Source organism: Centruroides sculpturatus, unplaced genomic scaffold (genome assembly GCF_000671375.1).
Source record: "Centruroides sculpturatus isolate CEXI.00-Female unplaced genomic scaffold, Cexi_2.0 scaffold502, whole genome shotgun sequence".
NCBI lineage: Eukaryota > Metazoa > Arthropoda > Arachnida > Scorpiones > Buthidae > Centruroides > Centruroides sculpturatus.
Genome location: NW_019384630.1, coordinates 304,543 through 329,460, shown reverse-complemented (window position 1 = coordinate 329,460; position 24,918 = coordinate 304,543). Strand labels below are relative to the sequence as shown.

Genomic DNA, 24,918 nt, shown 5'->3' with positions numbered 1-24,918 from the left:
TGCTTCCTGTCCACATAAAAGCCAAAATGGCGGCCAGGATCTGGAACATTAACAACTTAGGCACCAGCAACTACCTCTGCAACACCAATAAGAATAATACTATGCTTTCTGATCTCCCTGAGCAAGTAAAGGAAGATATCAAATCCTACGGTATTGAGGTGAAGGATGCTAACTCTAATATGACGGTAGGCTACCCTACCATCAGTAGTTACACCCTTCCTCATGATGATACCTGTGACATCTCCATCTACACCGATGGATCCAAGAACAACGAGAATGTGGGGGCAGCGTTTGTTCTTATTAACCATCATAACGGCGACACTCATAAGTCTGCCTTCAAATTAGGTCCTCATTGTTCCGTCCCCCAAGCGGAAATACTTGCTATTACTAAGGCAATCGACTACGTTTTCACCGATTGGTTCCCCCGTAACAAAACCATCATCGTTTATACCGATAGCATCACTGCCATCCACTACATTACTGGCCTCCGACGCAGAGGCGATAACGTTCTTCGAATCCACCGTCATCTTGCCTCTAATACGCACAACCACAATGTACATTTTAAATGGGTACGTGGCCACTCGGGTGTAGCAGGCAACGAAGCCGCCGACAGCCTCGCTAAATCCGCCGCAGCCTCCTCCCTCCCGTCTAGCTACGACAAAATCCCACCTTCTAAAATTAAGTACTGGAACTTCCAGCTTGCAATCCACCAATGGCAACAGGAATGGGATAGCAGCATCACAGGCAGGACGACTTTCAACTTCATCCCTAACATCACCCAGCGCCTTCAGTGGAGACACTTCTCTCCTTCTTTCGCTATGACCCAGTTGCTTACTGGTCACGGCAACTTCAAGGCATACTTAAAAAGATTTCATATTCTAGAAGACAACATCTGTCAGTGTGATGGCACTTCCATCCAGGACAGCAGTCACTTCCTCTTTGACTGTACGCTGTTCAACCAGAACCGTGACATTCTTATTGGCAGTGTACTCTATGCTGGCTTCAACTGGCCCTGTCCTTTTAACGTCTTCCTTGAAAACAAGGACATTTATTATAAGCTAGCAGACTTTCTCTCAGCGACGGCAGCACTGAATCCAGCGAGCAGTCTACACATCGCAAACAACAGTGTTCGAAATCCTGATTGAGTGGACTTCTCTTCAACAGTGTTTCTTCATTGTACCCAGGAACTGTTACCTTGTGATTTTCACTTCCTTTGTGGCTTTCTGTATCATAGTGTTATGCTACTGATCGCTACGCTACATGCTACTGTTTTATCTGTTTTACTGCTTTGCTTGTTCTCCCCACCGCTTGTCAGGCAGTTGTCCTCATTATTTGTGTGTTTTTTTTTTTTTTTACTCTGGTTTATTTGTAAATAAATGTGATGCGTGCGCTGTGGGATCCCATCTCTTCCTCCCTCTTCCTGCCCCCACTTTCATCCCCTATCCTTCGCATTTCTCCCTCTTCCTTCATTTCTTTTCCCCTCCTGGTCGTACCTATGAGTGATACCAGGAGTTCCCCACTTTTCATAAATAAATAAATAAATATCCAAGTCTCCCTAGTCGCTAACTGTAACTGATTTAGAACCAGCATGCACTGCAAATTATTCTTCGCATTGCAAAATGTCATACGCATGCGTCAGGAACTTCTATTCGAACAAACCTCATCTGCTGTCCGGGTCAGCGATTTTAATAAGGTGGCAACACTAACACGGAATTTTTCATTACTTATTCTGTGACGAAACTGAATTTTAGTCTTTTAAATTGAGATACCTAAATAAGGGGGGCGAAATTTTCCTCCGCCCCGGGCGGCTGACACCCACACTACGCCACTGGTCCTAAAGCTATAAAATAAAGTCTTAAAGGTTACTATGACCCTTAAATAGAGAAATTATGCGAAATAAACAACATCACTTTTCATTTAAAGACTACAGAATTTATTGTTATTTTTCTGATACAGATTTTACGAGTTAAATCGAGTAAATTTGTAATAATTTTTTATTTTTATTTAATTACTGAAATTAAATATCTGACCTGCCATTTGGACTTACTAAATTTTTAATTCAGTTTTGACTCACCTTCAGAGAAATGTTCGCTATCGCTTACTATAGAGTAGGAACACGCTAATATTTTATATCAAATTCCATGATTACGACCACTCAACATAGTTCTAAAACCACGAGGAATAAATACTAATTTCTTATTGGACATAGTCCATGAATGTGGTCATGAGATTTACATTCTTGGATACAAGACACTTCGTTGCCATTTTTGAAACTAAATTACTATAGTTTTAATTTCATTTATTTACTTACTTTTGTGCTGCCACAATGATTATGTTAACTCCACTCAGTAATTTGTATATGAAGAAATTTTGAAGAAAGTATCTCGAATCTTGTATCTTGTAGAAAATCCTACTTTCTTAAAAATAAAATCTTCAGTAATATATCACAAACCATAAATTAGCTATAAAAATAGTAGGACCTTATATAGTTTGTTTTATATTAGCTGTAGTGGTAGTTATAATCATTTGTATGAAAGTAAATTGTTTTTGTCTTAGTTCGATTCTCGTTTATTGCTGAGTATTTGATCCAAAGTTAACGAACAAAAATCAATTTTAACACTGATTAATAATTTCTAAAACTGTTATTGGAATTCCATTATGATTTTTCGATTTTAATAGACTTTTAATTATTATATTTCGGTTATTAATTAGCATAAAACTTATATTTAAAAGTAAAAATAAAAATTATCTTTTCACACAAGTCTATCCATTCATGTCAGATGGGCTCTATGAGTGGCAAAAAAGGAAAGTTACGTTAAACTATTTTCCAAAAATCTTTTAAATTTTTTATTTTCTTTCTTTTGAAGTATTGGCCAAGTTATCAATATTTTGGACAATATAAAATAGCATAACAATATTATGAATGCTTATTTTAAAACAATTTTATACATTAAAAGAAAAAATATATTTTATTTTTTCTTTAGTATATTTTACGAATCATAAAATAAATTATTATTTTATAAAAATCTTCATTCTTTGATTAAACAAAAGGGAATTTCCATTTATATCTTGTATTATCATTCTTATCTCATTAACTAATTTTCGATTTTTCATCTGCCAGGATTACCTGCAGCTGTACAGTTACATTCAAAAGCGTGAAATCGTTCTGACAATATCATTAACCTTTTGCTTTACAGTTTTTAAAATTAATGTTTATAAATTACAATTTTCTCTTTAAAATCTTCACTGTTAAATGCACATCTTAAATATACGTTTGCGTATTCTGAGTCTGTATATTTTAATTTGTATTAAATTATTTATTCATAAGACGGCAAATTTATCTTTAATTTTATATTTATGTCGTCGATTTAATTCTCCAATTCTTTAAAAAATATTTAAAGAATTATTTTGATCGCATTGTAGCTAATTCTAAGTTCATGAAAAGGGGAATCCCCCACATTTCGTCAAGAATAATAGAAATTCCAAGAAAAAGTCGAAAAATGATTTTTCCTCTCCTCTAATATATCATAATTATTACTTTTCTTTAAATACAGTATATGCAATAAGCTCATACTTAAATAATGCTTATGTAAGGCTTAATATTAAAAATATAAGCTGTTAAAAATATATTTATTTTATATTTCAAAAACAAAATAATATACTTATAATGGTTTATAAAAAACGTTTCACTAGAATTAATGTATAGTTTCCCCCTCTTCTAAATTTCAAAACGTGAATTAAACTATTCAGTAAATATTTAATCAGCTAGTAATGTACTGTACGTCATTCTACGTCATCTGTAAGGATAATACGTAAATCTACTAGTTCAGAAAAGCCCATTGAAGAGCTATTACTACATTCTGGAAATTTAATTGATAAAAGAATCAACAAACCGTATATGTACAAATATATATAAAAATTACATAAAATTGCCATTTTATATATTATTTTTCGTACACATATACATCTTTGTTTAGCAATCTATCACTCAACTAACACGTGTTTAGCGCGTGCTTTTGTAATGTTTCCTTTATTATTAAATGTTTTAAAATTTTGCTGATAACGTGTAATTATTTTTATGTTATTCACTCAAATTATCGATGTAACTAACGTACAGTAAGTCTTCTGATAAAACAATTAAATAATAGTTATTCAGTATTCTCTTCATAGAAAATAGGCATATATATTTTTTGAGATAATGTTAACAATTTGAAATAAAAAATTTAATTTGTAAGATTGAAGTTCTTACAATATTTATATATATATATATTGTAATGTTTACAACGCTGTTTATTTAATGATTTATACACGTAATTGGATGGCTGCCAACGTGATACCTCAAATGACTAATACAAAATTCTTTTGAGACTGAATTTCACACATGTAAAAGATTATAATGTTTTCTTTCAAAGGAAAATAATTACTGTATATTTTCATATGGTGCAATGACGTAATGGCAGATGTTTATCCAAGTATAGTTATACAATAACAATTCTTCATCAATATTATCGGTTGCAGCAATTATCTTATCGCATTCTCATGCAATTACATTTAAATTAAAACTGATTTAAGAATGAGAATTGGTAAAGAGAAGAAAAATCACGATAGAAAATAAAACGAAATAAAATATATTATTTTTTTTAAACAAAAGGTTATCCAACCCTTGACCTAATTCGTGTATGTACAGTACTATAAGCTGAAAATATTACGATGTATGATGTAAACATTATATTAATACATACATTCACTTATAATTTAAAGTAAATATTTTATTTATTCGTTAAGTTTGCATTTGCATTCAAAAATTCTAAATTCATATATTTACGTAGCGTTAAAGCTGAGCAAACTTATAAGGGAAAATTGTATTGTGTTTAGCAAATACTTATGACGTCACTCCAGCAACACGTGCAGCTTTTCAGCTGTTAATGTATAAGTTTAATTAGAAATCCGGTTATTTATTAGTTTTTATCTACCAAACGTCCAAATTTAGACAGATTCGAAGAGGTAGATAGTTAATCGAGAGTTCGGTTACATCAAAATTTAATATTTCTGTCATTACAGGTAACTTATATCCATCAAAAACGTAACTTTGGTTTCCTATGACGTTATCTAATTTGATTAGCAATAAAAATATAGAATAACTCAACCGTTAAATGTATTTCTTGAACGGGTTTCACGAAGTTGAAAATTACTTACAGCATTCCTAACAATGGAGTTCTTCCTAACGAATCAAATTTGCCACGAAATTAAACAAAATCTATTGTGTACTTTTCAAAGACGACATTGCTGGAATTACAAATTAATTTTTATCTAAAAAATTATTCTGACGCATGCAATCACGAATGTCTTTCCTCGATTGTCTGAACCAATGACGAAATCAAATCAAATTTTACAATCAAAACGTAGCCAAAACCATACGTCATTTGTTACGTCTTACTACGTATTTTTTCAAACCCTGATAATTATAAACGTTTCCTTATTCAAAATTTGCGTAATATATACAAGTGTAACCTAAGCTACAAATTATATTATTAAATAAAATTTATAGTCTTTCAGCTATGATAAAATGAAAATTGGGGAAAATAAATATAGAATTAAATAAGTTTTCGAAATTTTAATATTAAAAAAAATTGATATATTTATTAATTTTAAATATAAAAATTCCAAATATTGAAATTGCTTCATAATATATCGAATTTAGAATAACAAATTTACGCAACTAACAAAAATTCCACAGTATAATAATTTAAATAAACGTATTATTTGTTTATCATTTCAGTACGTGTACAGTTACATGTACTCAGCTGATAAAAAATATATTTAATTATGATTTATTTTACAATGATAAATAATTATTATTATTGTTTTTTATTAAAGTTGCATAATTATTTTATATTTATTTTAAGCTTTAAGTTTACGTTTTTATTTTTATTTTTTGAAGTAATCTTTACTTATTTTTATATTATAATGCATTTTAATTATAAATGTTAACGACAGATGGCTGTAATGAATATATATTTATCGTAGTTAACATGGCTTTAACGTTTTACTTATTGAGGCCGACGAGTAGCCTTTAAAGAAAGGTCGACTCAGCCGTGAGACTGTTAATTCCTAATGTGTGTGAAAGGGACTAAATTTGAGGGCTTTTAATGTATTATTTGCATATTGGACACTTAACATCAGACGTGCAATATAAACTTCATACAAGACATATTTATGGTATCAGTCTTGAAATTAAAAATAACGTTTAAATCACGCTGAGATAAAATTTGTTAAATAAAAATAAACACTACAAAAGAGAGTAAATAAAAGGTCTTGACAATTTCGTGCAATGTAATTATGGTAAGAAATATATTACAGCATATAATTTGAATTACAGTATTATTATTTCTTTTAGCAGAAAACTGGGATTTAACAAGACCTTGTGGCAGGGATTAACAAAACCATTCTGACAATTTAACATAAACAGCTTTCAGTGATGTAAGCCATAATAGCGACAATACATTGAAACACACAAATATATGTAATTAAATACAATAGCAATTTCTACACAACGTAAGAAAATAATATAAAAATTTAAAATTCATTGGTCTTTAAATAAAATCTGTTTTGTGAGAATTCTGTCTTACAGTACTGTGAACAGTATAAGTGACACATACTGTATGATTTGTTCTCACTGAGAAATATACATGAGACTTAACTAATAGAGAATAATGTGATTCTGCATGAAATTATGTAGCAGTAAATAAATGATCTTTAATTTTTATATTTAAGGTCAGTCTAAGGTAAAAATGAACTAAACAAATGTAGGCATCCATGCAACTATTCTCATTATAATTACCCACTTCTTTGCTTTGTCAACCCTCCATTGCTGAATGGAAACCTATATAACACCGTGAACAAAAATAAATAAAGTATTTGATGACTTAAAACTACTTCATATAGTTATTAACGTTTAAATCATCTCAAAGTATTGTGCAACAAGTTTTTCATTAAAATTACCTGTAGAAATTAATTCAAGATCTTTTTTAAACGGTTGGTGCAGTTAATAGCAGAACAACTTGATGGCATAACTTCGTAGTGCAAGTGCAATACCATAAATGTCAGTAAGAATTGCTAAAAATAAAATTTAAAAATTATTATGTTAAAAATTATAATTTCTATAAATTACAGTGCATTAAACACCAGTTTAGTGTCTAGTGAAATTCTCATATTGTAATTTCTAAAATAAATGCTGACAAAAATACAGGACTCTGAACAAGAATACACTTTTTGCCTGTCATAGCAATGGAGGCCGTTAGCTTCAAATGGTGGCGTTGTAATCAGTATCTTTGCCAGTATATTACTTATAGATCGTTGGCTGTAATAGCATTGAAGCAGTCAATTATAACAATTACAATTGATCCTGTCTTTCATTTTTAACCGTTTGAAGAGCCTATTCTAAAAATGAATTAATCATATACTTTCTTGATGTATGTTCAATGTGCTTTATTATAGATTATGATAAATATATAATAATTATACCGTAGCCTATAATTAATTACAAGATGCTCGAGAGCAAGAAAAAAAGAGAAAACAAAGAATTTCAAATGAAATGATAATTACAACAGTATCTGCATTTATGAATCAAAATACATCAGTAAGACTACTGGCAACAACTTTAAATATTTGCCAAATTTCTTTGCACAGATTGTAGAAAGAAATTTAGCACCCACAACTAAAAATTAACCGCTACACACTAGTTGTAAATCATACAACCGTATGTTTAGAAATGAACAGGAAAAATCCTGTCTTATATAATCACTTTTTATATAAAGTGTGATATTTACTTTTAAAAAATATAAATATATATCTATTCCTTCATAAATTTTAATTCTTTATAAATTTATGCTAATATTGTTGATTATATCTATCATTTTAGGTACATTTAGATTGTATATACAGTATATCCGAATCCAAATATAGTTGTAACGAGCCATTTACAGATCTGACTCATACGAAATAGCTTCCGGGATAATTCTGATTCATATTTTCTACTTTAATTTATTACATATAAGGACAAACATTTAAGCAATGGAAGAAAGTTTTTGTCAAAGGAAGGATCTGTATTTGAAATTCGAAGAATTTCAAATACAGATCCTTCCTTTCTTCGCGACTTATTCATAAAGTTTCGTTCCTGGTTCATTATTATAATACATCGGTCAATTCTACCGCGATACAGCAAAATTGATGGACATATTGGCTTGCTTATAACAGCTGAATGTTTTGCTTCCAATAAAAATTATGCAAAAACTGAATAAAGGAAATTCTCCTGTTTATTTTATTTTTTAAACTCTATACAAAAAGTTTTCAATATTATCAATAATTATGCTCAAATAAAATCGACGGAAAATGTGAAGGAGACATCGAGATTTGTATAAACAAGAGTTTGGTTTAAAAGATTTGCAGACGAATATGATCTGGAGCGACTATTCCATTAAAATATTTAAAAAACTGGCAACGGCTCCTGTTCGATTTTCCTGACACTCAAAGAGGAGACTAAGAACTTCCTAATAAAATCCAGTAATTTTCAATTATACTAAGAAAAAAATTAACTAATGACAAAAGCTTAAAAGAAATAATTTTGTTGAATTATGATCAAAATCCAAATTTAAAAAATATTTAAGTTTAAAAATATTATGACATTATTTCAAAGTTAAGGTCTATAAATTGTTGTGAAGATTTCTGTTGTGTGAGATTTGTAATATAATAATAAATGTTTTAATAAATAATGATTACTTGCTTAGAAGACTGCAGAAAATGATTTTCCTCTTCTAGTTGATGTTTTCCTTTAGCAGGAACAACAGCCATACAAGATATATTCTTTGTATAACAGCTTGAATATATTCAATAAGAATAATTCAATTGAAATTTAGTGCATATTTTATAATTATTATTGCTTTTATAACTATATTTTGATACAAATAATGTTATTTGCTGCATATATTGTCTTTTAGTGTGAACGTGTTGCATTTTCTGAAGTAATAGTTTTAGTGAAATTGAAAACTGTAGTATCAGGTTACTAATAGAGATTTTTTAAAAATAATTTATGTTGTTAGATGAACACAAAAATCCAGTATTTGAACTTATTTATACTGCTTTAATATTTAACACTTATTCTAAAATGTTTGCATCATTAAAGATGTTTTAATTAACCTTGTTTAAATTGCATCAAAACATGGTTCTCAGATCTGTTTGTGGTAAAGTTTTAGTTTACTTTCAGGTTGTATAACAACATTATGTAACTTATTAAACAGAATAACAGATTTATTAAACAGATTAAATTGTATAATATGTTGTTTGTGGACTGAAAACATACTTTAAAATTTAAAATAAAATACAGTAATTGAAATTAAAACTTTCAGTCATTTAATTAATATTTCATAATAATTGAGAGTATGTAACAAAATACAAATTGCATATTGTAATGAATAATTATGTTGCTTAATAATCATTTTATTATAAAGTAAACAATAAATGAAGTTAAAATTATAAAAGAAATTCCGTGGCTTGCAAACTACGCGTACATAGCATGAAATCTTGTAACCTTGGGACTAAAGATCCAATATGGCGGCTCCATAGAGAACATTGGTGTCCTGAATTCGTGTTTATAGACCTTGATCAAACTTAATTGTATGTGGCGCCATCTGTTACGAGATGTTATTAAAAAAATGTCGAAAAATGTTAATATTGGGAATAGGGAATTTTTCCTTAGTCTTTTCCCCTTCAATGAAGAAAAAATATATAAAAATGATTAAAGAAACAATATTTAAAATTTTCTATGCCAAAAAATATCGCTTAATTAAAGATGATATAATAGAGGATATGCACAAGAAATTTTTAAATCATTGATCTGAATAATACTCGAAAAACGATACCATAAGAAGAAATATTGTAGAAAGAAGACGAGAGATGAAAAATACGTGTTTATGTTTGCTCTTGTATGCGTGTGTGTCGGCGTGTATTTTGAACTAGTCTATATCTCATATTTGAATGAACCAAAAATTTTGAAATTTAACAGATTTATTTTTACATATGGAAAATTGGTGCTATTAAATTTTGATGGTTAAAGATTAAATATATGGGAAGATAGAAAATGTCATGTGTCATATCTCGAATGGAGTCATACTTAATAGTAAATAAATGCTTGAATTTTGTGGATCAGAAAATATCTTAAATAATGTATTTATTTTAGTTTCAAACTAACGAAGAAAACTTTTTTCGAGCTATTTGTAGTTTCTTTAAAGAGTAGTCTATCTGTTATGTTGAAGAATCAAGGTCGTATTTTTTTAATGCAAATACTGTGTAAAGTTTCTCTTATTGATAATTTTATAGTTTAGCATTACATAAGATTATCATTTAGATCATCGATGATATTAGAACAAGGCATATTTAATTTTGCGTGAAATCTTCTAAATGCCTTTAAAATCCAATTTTTTTTTCACTTTTTCAAAACTGTATCAGTTTAAATTTATCATTTGTTATATTCTATTATAATTATTTTGGCACGCTACAATATTTGGAACAGAATCAAGGTTACAATAATTTTTCTTTCTGTCAAAATTAATACTTCTTCATTCTTGGTATAGAATTCCATACACGTTTCTAAAGCATACTTATATTTTTTTAAGCGTATTTCACGTTTTAAATCCAATGATATATTATACATCAGACCAATAATAACGTCACGTGTGTTTAATTTAAACCTTCACATAAATTAACCACGTGTATTGCGTAATTATTTTGCCAAGTTAAATATTATCAATAAAATTTAAAAGCTATTATTCTGAAGGCAAGAACTATTGTGTTTGTAACTTGCATACCACCACCTACGAATTGTCATTAATCGGAAGAGAAACCAAGTAGTAATAATTATAGAAAAATGAAACTTTATTGGCTCATTGTTTGTCTGACCACTCGTAAGTGTTTAATATTCCTTTTACGTTTATCACGAGAATTTTATCATCATTTAATTCATTTTTTTGTTTTTTTTAAGTGTCATTGGTAAATGCGAAGCAACAATGCCATACATCCGATCTCGATTTGTGTTTTCTGCCCACTGTTCTAAAAATTAGCAGAAACAGAATACCCCAAACTTCCGAAGACTTAGAAAAATTATGCGAGTAAGTTCGAGATCATAAGCAATTGAATTTTAACTTAAATTAGTTATTAAATGATTACATATTTCTAGAATTGCAAATAAATCATTTAATTGTGTGGATGATTTTCTGCATAAATGTTTTGCTGATTGGCATCAACAACTTATAAATCTAGTATTGGAAGATGAACTCCATGTTTTGAAGGAATTATGCCAAGTTGGAAGCGAGTTTCAGACAGGTGAAACGTATTAAATTTATTTATTAAAATATAGATATGTTACAGTCAAAACCCGTTTTTAGTTAGAAGGCGTTTTAACTAGTTGAAACTAGTTTATAATGAATGTCTTTGTTAAAACCCGTTTTGTCTAGTTAAAACTAGTTTTAACTCAAATTCATTTTTGACTACAGTAAATTCTAGTTTTAACTAGACAAAACCGGTTTTGTCTAGTTAATTTACTGCTGTACATGTTTTGACTTTAGATAAAACTAGTTTTAACTTTTAACATTAGTTAAAACTAATTTTAGCTACATAAATATGTTTGGGGGAAATAAAGTTATGTATAGTGATTCGGCGGAAGATGCCTAACATTTTGCTTATGAAGAAAATTACAGCGCTAATTTGAGTTTAGGAGCCCTCTAATGAAAATATCATATTCTGGAGTATGTCTTTCAAATAAAAGTTTGGAGTTTATTTTAAAAAATTCTATACTGTGTTTGCAATGACGACTTTTTCACTGTCTGGCATTTTAAGCATCTCACCCCAAGTATCTGGGTGAGATGCCAAATGCCATTAGGGTAAGATAACAAATATAATTGCTTAAAATTAATTTTTGAATTTCTTAACCAAATTTAATTTATTGCATATGTAGTACAAAGTACTTCATAGTAAGTATAACAGCACAGTATAAGTATTGTTAAGTTTCCGCCCGTTCTAACGTGTTCTATAGCTAGCTGAAAGCTTTTTTCAGTCCAAAAACTTTTTTGAGAAGTCCTTATATAATTTCTATGCATATCCTGCAATAAAACGAGAAAACAAAAGTTTATTAAAAATAGGCATATTGGAAATCAATTAACAAAAAATAGGCACGTTACCCCAAGAAAAATGTGGCATATTTTCCATTTGTTGGGGTAAGATGCCTAGTAGAGTCACGTGCTCCAGCATGTCCGATCGGGATCGGCGGTAGCTGACAATGGAAACTTTAGAACCTTAACTACATCACACATTAATTGTTTTTAGCAATTTTTAATAAATTCCATTTTAACTTTTAGTTTAAAATTATTCTAGAAACATTTCACAACAAAAACTTCGTTCTTATCTAGCTTTTATTCTTCTCGGATGTAGAAAATGAAGTAACGGTAGCCAACTACAGCTTTCCGCACTCAATATTGGCCCAACGATTCATCATACAAATACATGACAATATGTGACGTCACCGTTTGAAAATATCAAAAATTAGGCATCTTCCCCCGCTTACCATCTTACCCCGAATCACTCTATGCGTTGCAGTCAAACCAGTTTTTAGTTAGGATGCGTTTTAACTAGTTAAAACTAGTTTATACTGGATGTGTTTGTTAAAACCCGTTTTGTCTAGTTAAAACTAGAATTTACTGCTAGTCAAAAATGAATTTGAGTTAAAACTAGTTTTAACTAGACAAAACGGGTTTTAACAAAGACATTCAGTATAAACTAGTTTCAACTAGTTAAAACGCGTTCTAACGAAAAACGGGTTTTGACTGTAACAGATACATTAATCCACTTAATTTGCTTTTAATTTATAGTTCGTTATATAATAATGTGTGTTTTAATTTTAACAATTAAGTAAATTGTTAAAATGGGTTTTTCTTGGTAAATGTGGGGAGAGTGAGCATTTCCTCTTTAATATTACCTATTATATAAAGTAAACTTATAAAATAATAAAAATCTTTCTTAATAGTAAATGATTCGATTATTTTTATAGAGTAAAATAACATGCAGCTGAATTCAAAATTTAAATATTATTATTTTATTTAGAATTTTTGAAAATTGCACCCTGTTTGTCGGTAGCTTTCAACAATACACTTCATGTATGTTTTGAAAACTTTGAAAGAGTCGTAAATCAAGTCACTGGAGAAAACATAGAAGCCAGAATACCTTCAGGTTGTTGGTAAGTATATTGTTTAATTGCATATATTGTACATATATTTTATGTTTTTTAATTGATTTTTTTTTATTTATAGCTATTTTAATAAATTTTATGACTGTACATTTGATCAAGTAGATGGTTCTTGTGGCAAAAAATCTTTCTCGACATTTAAGAAATTATTACATATGTTCGGTTTGCATTGGTATAATCACTTATGTTCCTCCTACAATCCTTCTAGCAACTTTTGCATAAATATGTTAAACAGAGAGGTTACATCTCCTTCACCAAATTATTCATATTTGGCTAAATTCCTTATCATCATATTCAAAAGTTTTCTTTAGAAACATTTTGAAATCAAAATACTTTTTTCATCTTAAATTTAGTAAAATATATTTTAACAAAAGTAATAGCATTTGATTTTACTACATTATTTACTCTTATAATGTATATTGATGTAAAAGCTTCTTCTTTATCAATTTAATGTACTGTACAATCTTATGATATAATAAAGATGGATTGATGATAATAATAATAATAAACGAGTCGTTTTATATCATAAATGTCCAGGATTTTAACCAATTGGTAATATATTTTTAGCTTCATTTTTCCAATGAAGAATTATTTATGATTTCGCCTACATAACTTTTTCTACTTTGTGATCAAAATTTCAATTATCACATTGCTTAACCTCCTGTTTGAGTGCCAAGAAAGCCGTGCAAGAGCCCTTGTTAGCTTGTTTTTTTAATAACATTTGTATATTTTATTTGAAAATATTTAGCAAGAAATACATACACAAAATAGACATTTCGATTTACTAGATTATAAAATCAAATTAAAAAGTTGCAGAATAGAGGCCTACTACTTTTGTAAACTGCTTATTAAATGAGAAAAGTTGTCAGTATGTTTTCTATTGTTAGGGGACGGAAACTTTTCCTATTGTGGATTCGGCCAAGTTCACGTGGTGAGGTACAAGGCCCGACATAAATCCTGATAGTCCATCCCGAAAAATTACTAGGTTGTTTCGACCCGTTCGGATTAGATCCTCTATCCTCCAGAGCGGTAAGCCCCACCCTATCCATCCGGCCTTACACCCGTCAACCATCTTATGTGGCCAATTTCTGGCCACATAAGAAAGGTGGTCACTTAAGCGAGGCTACGAAAAAAATTGACATACGTAACTGTAATTAGAGTGCTGTAGTGAACCCTGTTAAACGTTTAATACAAATCTCAGTAAACTGCTCCAAAGCTATAGCAACAAAGCTCAATTCCATTTCTTTAAACAATAGGTTAAATTTAGAAAAACGAAAGTTTTCTGTTCTATTGTCCACATAAATGGGAATAAATGCCAGTTTAAGACGCTTATCAGTATATCTTGGCCACAAATGAGATATTCAGTGGCCATCAAGATGAAAGTTTGTATTAAAACTTATCCAGTTTTATACGGGAATTTCGTAGATAACTGCTTAAGCCAGATGACTATAGCGAGAGGCTTTACCGCATTTCGTTTATGTAGTTCAAAATTATAATTATAAACGAATTACCACGCTTAGAAAGTATGCTACATATCCGAGATATTTAATTGCCTGGTGATAAAAAGCATAAATTTGTATAAAATCAAAAAAACTGTATTTAAAAATTTTATGTAAAATATTTGCCGATATACTTATCATGTTTTGTATTTTGTATTAGTTAGAGGTCGTATCAATTATCGAGAATTTTCATATTAAAATTGCAAACAATAATTTTACAGAAATAGTTATAATTGGCATTTGCTATTACTAAAGGACATGATTATCGAAGTACTGCCTCAAGCACTTAAATGTTTTATAAAACACCTCTGCTATAATGTTGAACAACCTTGAACAATTTTATACGTCCTTTATATGACTTTTACTCCTATAATTTTATAAAAAAATTAATGTTTAACAAGTAGGAAAATTTTTGACAAGTAAAGTTAATAAAATCGAATCGGCAAACTTATTATGTATTTTATTACTTGCAGGAAAACCTGTATAAACTGGAATTGCGCTGTATCAATTTTTTTCTTTCTGTTTCATACATTTACGTTCATTTTTATAGTAACCTTATTAGAGTATTATAGTACTTTTATTGTGTACATAAGAAAGGTTTTATTAATAAGTTTAATCCAAATTAACCCAAAAAATTCCAATCGAAAGTTGGAGTATTCAATAGTAGATTTAGAAATCTTTACAAGTGCAGAAAGTTAACAATATGCCTTACAAAATATTTTACTATTTGAGGTACTCGGCTTTTTTCGGGAAAACCTTCAGAAGGTGATGCAGCTGTTGTCTGCACACCTTCCCGAAATACATCCCTGGAAATTCGAATGCGAAAATTAAGAAACGTTCGATTCTAAAAAAGTTCTGGTGACGAAAATTTATGCTAGGAATTATAATGCTAAAAGTTTTTGGAGACGATACTTATGAGCTCACACGACAACTCGAAAACAAAGAACTAGAGTAGCCCGCAGCCTCCGGCAACATTTGTTTGTTTGCATAAGGCAATGCGATCTTCTGAAGCGAATGTCTTCCGGAGGACTTTCTATTTAGATAATATTAATGTGAAAAAATATGGAAAACTCCACGTGGCCATCCCGTTAGCGAGGCGCGAACTCATGACCAGTGTTCAGTGATTTTATTCATTCGGCCACTGGTGGACACTTTGGCAACGTAATTTTATTTCTTCTTGTTTTTTTTCCTCCTGTCATTTTGTAACTCTAATTAAGCTGATATTCGTGACGAAGATAATTAAACTAGACCAGTGAAAAGAATTCATTAAATATTGTCGTTTGCGTATCATTAGCATATATTATTTCAGTACCTAGCGTACTGAAAGCGATCGAATACAGTAGTACTCGCAACTCCACGAGGAAAAAAACGGATGCAGCCCGCCTGAAGCGTAGAAAGTTCACTTGTGGCCCTCATCTAAAAAAGGTTGCTCATCACTAGAGTCTCGCTCATTAGTAAAAATTTTTATAACATTATAGTAATATAGAAACCAAGATTTTCTGCTATCAGACTTATCGAAGAATTTTAATTCTTTAGCTTTAATACTCAAATTTTTAACTTTAACCTCTATAATTACAATGTAATTACAACAATGATAATTAAGTCGTTTTCGAATGCTGCTAAACTCGTTTTCTTGAAGCGTTGCTCGCAGCAATCCTCGCATGGATCTCACTGGTTCAAGGTTAAATCTTCAGCACTCTTCAGCCATATTGTTGCAGCGAGAAGCGACAAGATGGCTGAAACAGTGGAAATGTGAAAAGTTGATTTCTTATTTGCTGTGACAATAAAATTGTAATCACCGTGAATTGATATTCCGTTTGTACTAATTTTTCTTTTAAAATACTCATTAGTGAAATAAAAAATTTGACAAAACTTGTATAATTAAAATGTTTTATTATTTACTTTATGTTGCAGAAAGAAGCAAGGTGCATACATTAAATTCAAATTTAATTAAATTCTTTGTACCTAAAAACCTACGCTATATACATCAAATATGTTTCACACGCATGCTATAATTTCATATGTTAATATGACGATGATAATGTCGTTTGAATTTTAAAGGACTTTAAATCCACTAACCTGTCGTTGTGTGTGTGTGTGTGTGTTGGCGTACATTTCGTTTAATATTTCAAGATGGGATAATGATTAAAAAACGAAATTTAGCATAGTAGTAGCTTCTATATAAGGGAAATTGATGTTATTAAATTTTTGTTCGTTCAAGGTCAAGAGAGTGGAGGATGGAGGGGGGTCACTATTTCAGGTATACGACGAGATTTAACATCAAAAAATCTCTTACAATGTATAAATGTTTTTACCCGAAATCTTACTGAAACCAGCAATTTACATTATAAATCGGGTTTTGATAAGTCGTGATTCATATAGGCAACATTTTTTATCCTTCTTCTGTATTTAACAAATAAAAGTAAAGATGCCAATTTACATATAAGTTACAGTAAACATATAATTCATTTTAAAACTTTTCTAATGATCATAAAGGTGAGCATTATTTACGCGGAGCTTTCGAGTTAATCAAAAACTTTAATAAATAAATAAAAAGTAGAAATGCTTCGTCGAATTACAACTTTAAGCAACAAGTATTCCAACACTCTACCTTCTAGCGCTCCTTTGAGACTTCTGCCGTCGTAGCTTCAACTTTGAGAATTATTAGCTCTGTCAATCCACTTATCATCCTTGGTATAGAGTGGACATATCTTCATCTCAACCATATACAGTATACAGAAATCAATAGGAATCAATGTATAAAGATTAATAACTCAATTGCGAGTGAACAAAAGCTCATTATATATAGGAAATTTATACATAAATTTCTTAAATACAAGTTCCTATTGGTGTAATTCTAGTGATTTCTCAATATTACACATACTACAGAATTGTAGAAAACTCGAAGGAAAACAGAATGAAATTATTTAACTAGTGTTTATAAAAAGTTGTTTATTTTAATTAACATTTGTGANATCTCCATCCGCTCTCTTCAGACTCGGAAACAAAACGGGTTGTTAATCTTATCTAAAGAAAAAAAATTTATTTAAAAACTTTTTAACGATCGATTTATGATAATTTTTCAGTAAATGTCGAAGAGGTGTAACTCGAATCCATTTAGCTACAGGCTATTCGTGACAGATGGCAAATAAGACAACCAATGGCGAGAACATTTCATGACCGGAAATGTTGCGAATTCGTTATTTCTTGTTGGTTCAACTTTCTTCTGCACTTTTTTTAAATTACCTCTTTTATAAAAAATAATTAAATAATAAAATTATATATAAGAGATATTTTATAAAGCCATAATATCATTGGATCATGTATAAAGAGATATAAGTAGCACCTTAAACATCGACCCTTATAAATAAATTAAATAATATTTTAGAGTTAAATCGTTATTTAGTTTAATTTTTTTAAATGAAAGTTCTATTTAATTAATTATAAGTTATTTTTTTTGCGAATTTTAAAGATTTAAATATTTAAATAAAATAACGCATTTATACTGGAATAATATAGTGCAAATGAATATTATAAAGTTAAAATTTTACTTTTAAATAAAATAATTACAAGAAAAAAGTTGTTTAATTAAAACCAAATTTATTGATTTGATTTAATAAATTATTTAATAAATACAATAAATGCACAGCACAACACAATACAGACTAGTATAAGGGATACTTGCGAAAAGACTTATTTTTTTTCTTTTCTTAATGCAATTTTTGCATCTCTTCAAGTAACTAATTACCCGTATTTATATTTAAAACGCAAATTTTTGTTAAAAATTCAGGCGCTGTTGGCATGAACTCTCATATGTCTGTTTAAGTTACCAGACTGAGAGAATCTCAAGAGGCATAATTTGCATTGGTATGGTTTTTCTCCGCTATGTATTCTTAAATGCTTGGTTAAAGTAGAACTGTCGGAAAATGCTTTTTTACACATACAGCAGCGATAAGGTCTTTCTCCAGAATGAGTTCGCATATGTGTCGTCACAGAAGAACTCTGTGAGAATCTCCTATCACATACCGGACATCTAAATGGTTTCTCTCCACTGTGAATTCGTATGTGAGCTGTCAGATTCGCTGCTTGCGAGAAGGATTTATTGCACGTGCAGCATCTATAAGGTCTTTCACCGGAATGTGTCCTCATGTGTGTTTTTAAGGTACTCGGACGAGCGTAAGTCTTACCACAAATCCTACATAAATTGGATTTTGAGTTGCCATTTTGAGATTCGATTGTTATCTGATTTGAATAAGACCTTTGCATATTCTGCATTTTTGGTTTAACTGTAACTGTAGCTTGGCTTAATATGTCCTGTTGTTTTGTCTGATGAAATGGTTTGAGGCCGGTGTTACACATTCCGAATTCTCTCTCTAACGGGGGTAAAAGAGTCGGTTCCACAGGCCTAAATTCCGCTGTAAAGGTATAGGTACCAGCTGCTGAAGAATGGTTATAAGTAGGTGAGGGTGAATTATATGCTACCTGTACAGGTTGGCCGTAAGATGGGACCGAAGGTGGATATTGAGTCTGTGGATTAGCGGAAGCGCTCCATTGCACCTGCGATTGAGCTGTTGCGCTGTTAAACTGATCATTGAAATTAGGGACACCCATTGTCATATTCATGGATAAGTTTACACTCATAGATGCTGGAAACACAGATTGAGTGGGATGAGGCTGTGCGGTTGCACTTGGTGCAGGTTGTGACATATCATTTCCGTAATACATTCCTGCTTGATTATTGATGGGAGCAGTGGTTGAGACTTGAATCTGAGGATAAGCTGAATAAGAAAGGCCACTGACGTTAGAAGGAACTTGATTTTGAGTCGATGACTGCGAAATATAAATATATAACCAATATTTATGCTCATACTTTTTTAATGTTTTGTAATACAATAAAAAATGTATAGGCCTAATATAAATCACTTGAAATTGTATTTATGAAAAATAATTATATTCATTTTAAAATTTTATAAATTTTTAATTACAATGAAGCATTTATAATTATTATTAATAACACTTTAAGAATTAAAATACGCAGATGTATAAAATGCTAATTTAAAAAAGAATTGTCGAAAGTACTGTATTATAATTAATTTCAGATAAGAAAAATAGTATGAAAACGTTTAGATTACTGATAATAGATGGCGCCACTAGAGACGTAGAATATTAACGTTAATATTTATTCATATATAAATTTGTGTTTTATATATGAATAAGTGTATATTAAATTTGATAAAGAAATTAACAAGATAATTTATCTGTTATAAATTTTTTTAATGTTTTTCGTATATTTAAATTAAATAAATTTGCCATTTTTAATAAATATATACGAGGAAACATTCTATTAACTAAGAAAATAATTAATTATTTATTTATTAAATTAAATTTCTAATATTCAGTTATGGAAAGTTAAGAATCGAAATTATTTTCGTAACTTCTCACTATTATAATTTTTACATTAATCCTATAGGTATAAATTCATATTGGAGTTATTTGATTTGTAAATAATGTTATAGTCAAATGGCTTATCATGTTAATAACATTGTTTTAGATAAAGCAATCAATGTCCTTAACACCTAAATAGGGACTAGTTTTCTGTAGAAAGTCCTCGCAGAAGCAGATTATACACGTCTTGTGTTGCCTTATTCCATAACAATATTTGTAAGATGTTACGAATTTTCGTAGTAAACGGGATTCGAAAATTAAATAAAACGAAAAAGTTAAAATTTATATTCTGTAGCCGTATATTAATTCAGGATGTTGTTGATATCGAAGGAAGACAAAAGTCTACTCAGAGGTTCATGTTAAAAGGGAAGGGAAGGGAGAAGGAGAAAAGACGGATTAAATACAAGGGTGGATCCACAAGTGGGGATCTACAGGGGCTTAAGCCCTCCACATAGACTAAAAAATAAAATAAAATTTATTCGTTCGAACTTCAAATATAGTCCATCGGACCATCCTCTTGCACGTAATAAAACGTACAGAAATTATAATTAAAAATTATTCAAATATTTTTAATTTTTGAGTTAGCCTTCTTTGGGTTCTTCTACTGATTAAACATAAACCTATACTTATAATAATATATAAGTATTTATTTATATACTATTTTAATAAAATTATAAATTGAATTGCTTCAACGTTTCGTTAAAAATAATGTCGCTATAATATAATTAAAGCAATTCTTATAATTCGATTTTGAAAGAGAAAAAACTTCTTGTGCCCATTTCGTGATTTTATCGATTAATTTTTTAAATATAATGACTAAAATAGTCATAAAAACCTAATTTTTCACTATTATATATATTTTTATACACTGAAATATTTCAATAAGTATAATAAAAATATTATATTATTATTTACGATATTAATTTATCTCCATCCGCTCTCTTCAGACTCGGAAACAAAACGGGTTGTTAATCTTATCTAAAGAAAAAAAATTTATTTAAAAACTTTTTAACGATCGATTTATGATAATTTTTCAGTAAATGTCGAAGAGGTGTAACTCGAATCCATTTAGCTACAGGCTATTCGTGACAGATGGCAAATAAGACAACCAATGGCGAGAACATTTCATGACCGGAAATGTTGCGAATTCGTTATTTCTTGTTGGTTCAACTTTCTTCTGCACTTTTTTTAAATTACCTCTTTTATAAAAAATAATTAAATAATAAAATTATATATAAGAGATATTTTATAAAGCCATAATATCATTGGATCATGTATAAAGAGATATAAGTAGCACCTTAAACATCGACCCTTATAAATAAATTAAATAATATTTTAGAGTTAAATCGTTATTTAGTTTAATTTTTTTAAATGAAAGTTCTATTTAATTAATTATAAGTTATTTTTTTTGCGAATTTTAAAGATTTAAATATTTAAATAAAATAACGCATTTATACTGGAATAATATAGTGCAAATGAATATTATAAAGTTAAAATTTTACTTTTAAATAAAATAATTACAAGAAAAAAGTTGTTTAATTAAAACCAAATTTATTGATTTGATTTAATAAATTATTTAATAAATACAATAAATGCACAGCACAACACAATACAGACTAGTATAAGGGATACTTGCGAAAAGACTTATTTTTTTTCTTTTCTTAATGCAATTTTTGCATCTCTTCAAGTAACTAATTACCCGTATTTATATTTAAAACGCAAATTTTTGTTAAAAATTCAGGCGCTGTTGGCATGAACTCTCATATGTCTGTTTAAGTTACCAGACTGAGAGAATCTCAAGAGGCATAATTTGCATTGGTATGGTTTTTCTCCGCTATGTATTCTTAAATGCTTGGTTAAAGTAGAACTGTCGGAAAATGCTTTTTTACACATACAGCAGCGATAAGGTCTTTCTCCAGAATGAGTTCGCATATGTGTCGTCACAGAAGAACTCTGTGAGAATCTCCTATCACATACCGGACATCTAAATGGTTTCTCACCACTGTGAATTCGTATGTGAGCTGTCAGATTCGCTGCTTGCGAGAAGGATTTATTGCACGTGCAGCATCTATAAGGTCTTTCACCGGAATGTGTCCTCATGTGTGTTTTTAAGGTACTCGGACGAGCGTAAGTCTTACCACAAATCCTACATAAATTGGATTTTGAGTTGCCATTTTGAGATTCGATTGTTATCTGATTTGAATAAGACCTTTGCATATTCTGCATTTTTGGTTTAACTGTAACTGTAGCTTGGCTTAATATGTCCTGTTGTTTTGTCTGATGAAATGGTTTGAGGCCGGTGTTACACATTCCGAATTCTCTCTCTAACGGGGGTAAAAGAGTCGGTTCCACAGGCCTAAATTCCGCTGTAAAGGTATAGGTACCAGCTGCTGAAGAATGGTTATAAGTAGGTGAGGGTGAATTATATGCTACCTGTACAGGTTGGCCGTAAGATGGGACCGAAGGTGGATATTGAGTCTGTGGATTAGCGGAAGCGCTCCATTGCACCTGCGATTGAGCTGTTGCGCTGTTAAACTGATCATTGAAATTAGGGACACCCATTGTCATATTCATGGATAAGTTTACACTCATAGATGCTGGAAACACAGATTGAGTGGGATGAGGCTGTGCGGTTGCACTTGGTGCAGGTTGTGACATATCATTTCCGTAATACATTCCTGCTTGATTATTGATGGGAGCAGTGGTCGAGACTTGAATCTGAGGATAAGCTGAATAAGAAAGGCCACTGACGTTAGAAGGAACTTGATTCTGAGTCGATGACTGCGAACATATTCCTGCGCCTAAACCCATATTTTGTCCGTAATGAGAATGAGTAATAGAAGATAAAGGAGATAATTGTCCACTGATTTGAGACGTTGCTGATGAAAGCGATTGTCCTGCACTGGAATGAACAGGATGTTTAAGGGATAGTATCACATCCGATGTATCGTGGCCTTTTTCTTTAAATACGGGATAGTCTCTGGGGAAAAAGAATTTTGATGTTACATTAATTAAATGATAGTTTCATAATATTAATGTATTATTTTAAAAAATATATTTTAATGTAAAAAATTTTTAAAATTTTAATACTTTATTTGTGAAAATGCCTATATTTAAATAGCAATTCCAAAAGAAAAATAGACGAAAAAAGAAACTTCTTTGCATTACTGTTTGTTATGCGGAGAAGATACTTATACAGGGAAATCATCGTTCAAGAACATGTATTTTGTATCAATGAATTGAATTTTTTTTTCAATATAAATTAAGATTAAAAGTATTATTAACTCACCTGTATGGTGAAGAGCAGTTGTTAAATGTTATAAAGTTAGCTATCGGGTCTAAATCGATGGAAGAAAAACTGAAATTATTCATATTGAAATCTACGGGCGAATGACTAATATCTGGTCCTAGAACGGACTTGCAAGAGGTAGGACTCAAGACATGGTTATTGGAAGTTGCTTTCCAAGCATCTTGTCCGTAAGATGGGTTGTTGGGCACATAACAGTTCTCCATTTCTCCTTTATATGTGTTACTAGAATGAATAGCAAAGAAAACTTAAGAATGCAGAATGTATTGAACCTTTGAAATCAAACATAGAAAGAGAGAGAAAATGAAGCAGAACAAGTGAGTAGACAACCGGACCTAGTGATGATTAATTCCATTTTTCTCTTCTCTTCTCTGTGATTAGACTTTTATTATATACTATATTAATTTAACACAACAATTGATAAGTTTTGATATTTTCCAAAACAAAATTTATTAATTGGACGTTAACATTTATGGATTTTGTTAGTACTCTCTTTCAAAGAATTATAACAGGACTTAAGTAAGTTGATTCATTCTTTTTATATTACTCTAAATTTAACATCTAAAGCTTCATTTAATTTCTCATATAAATTAAAAATAAATTCTTAATTTTTATTTTAATAAAATCATATAATATTAAATTAGTTGCTAATTTTGATAAATTATTGAAATAATTTTTTTTGTTTTAATTTTGATTGAAATTTTATACTGTAGATATATTAATTTTACATAAAATTATAANGAAATATCAATATCAACATTGTGTGGTAACAATATAATAGTTTGTATTATGGTGCTCTGAGGACTGTCGAGAGGGGAGCTTAGGATTTTTTTCCTGGCCCGGAGGAAACTTAGGGGTCCCAAGTAATTTCTACCCCTATAAAATTAACGTTATTGTTACTAAGTCAAACGTTACTGTAGACTACTCTTACTCTAACGTTACTTTAATCTTATTTAAACCTAACGTTATATTTACTAAATCAGAAAATAAAATGTTTAAGACTGTTATTTTATTAATAAAGAAACATTTTACGTATTTCATTTGTTAAAAAAAAAGGTTAAAGGGACCCGTTCAACCCCGAACCCTATATAAGCTTTCGACGGTCCTAGCTGCCTCTTCTGTTATTTTTTGTACATCTGCTGCTGGATCAACGTAGTAAATAATCACATAATAATATAATCATTATATTTTACAAATTCAAAATCATTCCTAATGTATTCTGATTATATTTATATCAATACTTAATTTTAACTCAGCTTTATACCCATGTTTTTAAAATAGAATTCTTTACATCAGTAACTTAATTATTATATTTCATATATTGTATAATTGTATTTCTTATAAGAAACAAAACCCCATATAAGAAAACCCCATAT

At 29.9% G+C, this 24,918-nt stretch overlaps 2 protein-coding genes across 2 annotated transcripts; one reads left to right on the top strand and one right to left on the bottom strand.

Annotated features, from left to right (window-relative positions):
• Positions 1-10,530: 10,530 nt before the first annotated feature.
• Positions 10,531-13,690, top strand: LOC111625745. Its single transcript, XM_023368966.1, has 5 exons — positions 10,531-10,958; positions 11,036-11,162; positions 11,231-11,376; positions 13,150-13,282; positions 13,356-13,690. The coding sequence occupies exons 1-5, from the start codon at positions 10,922-10,924 to the stop codon at positions 13,600-13,602; spliced, it is 690 nt and encodes a 229-aa protein (XP_023224734.1). The 5' UTR covers positions 10,531-10,921; the 3' UTR covers positions 13,603-13,690.
• A 4,886-nt stretch (positions 13,691-18,576) lies between these two features.
• Positions 18,577-23,748, bottom strand: LOC111625724 (zinc finger protein 2 homolog). The gene is made up of 3 exons (XM_023368941.1): positions 23,525-23,748; positions 21,986-23,215; positions 18,577-19,009 (listed from the first exon to the last, which is right to left on the bottom strand). The coding sequence occupies exons 1-3, from the start codon at positions 23,746-23,748 to the stop codon at positions 18,577-18,579; spliced, it is 1,887 nt and encodes a 628-aa protein (XP_023224709.1).
• Positions 23,749-24,918: the final 1,170 nt, after the last annotated feature.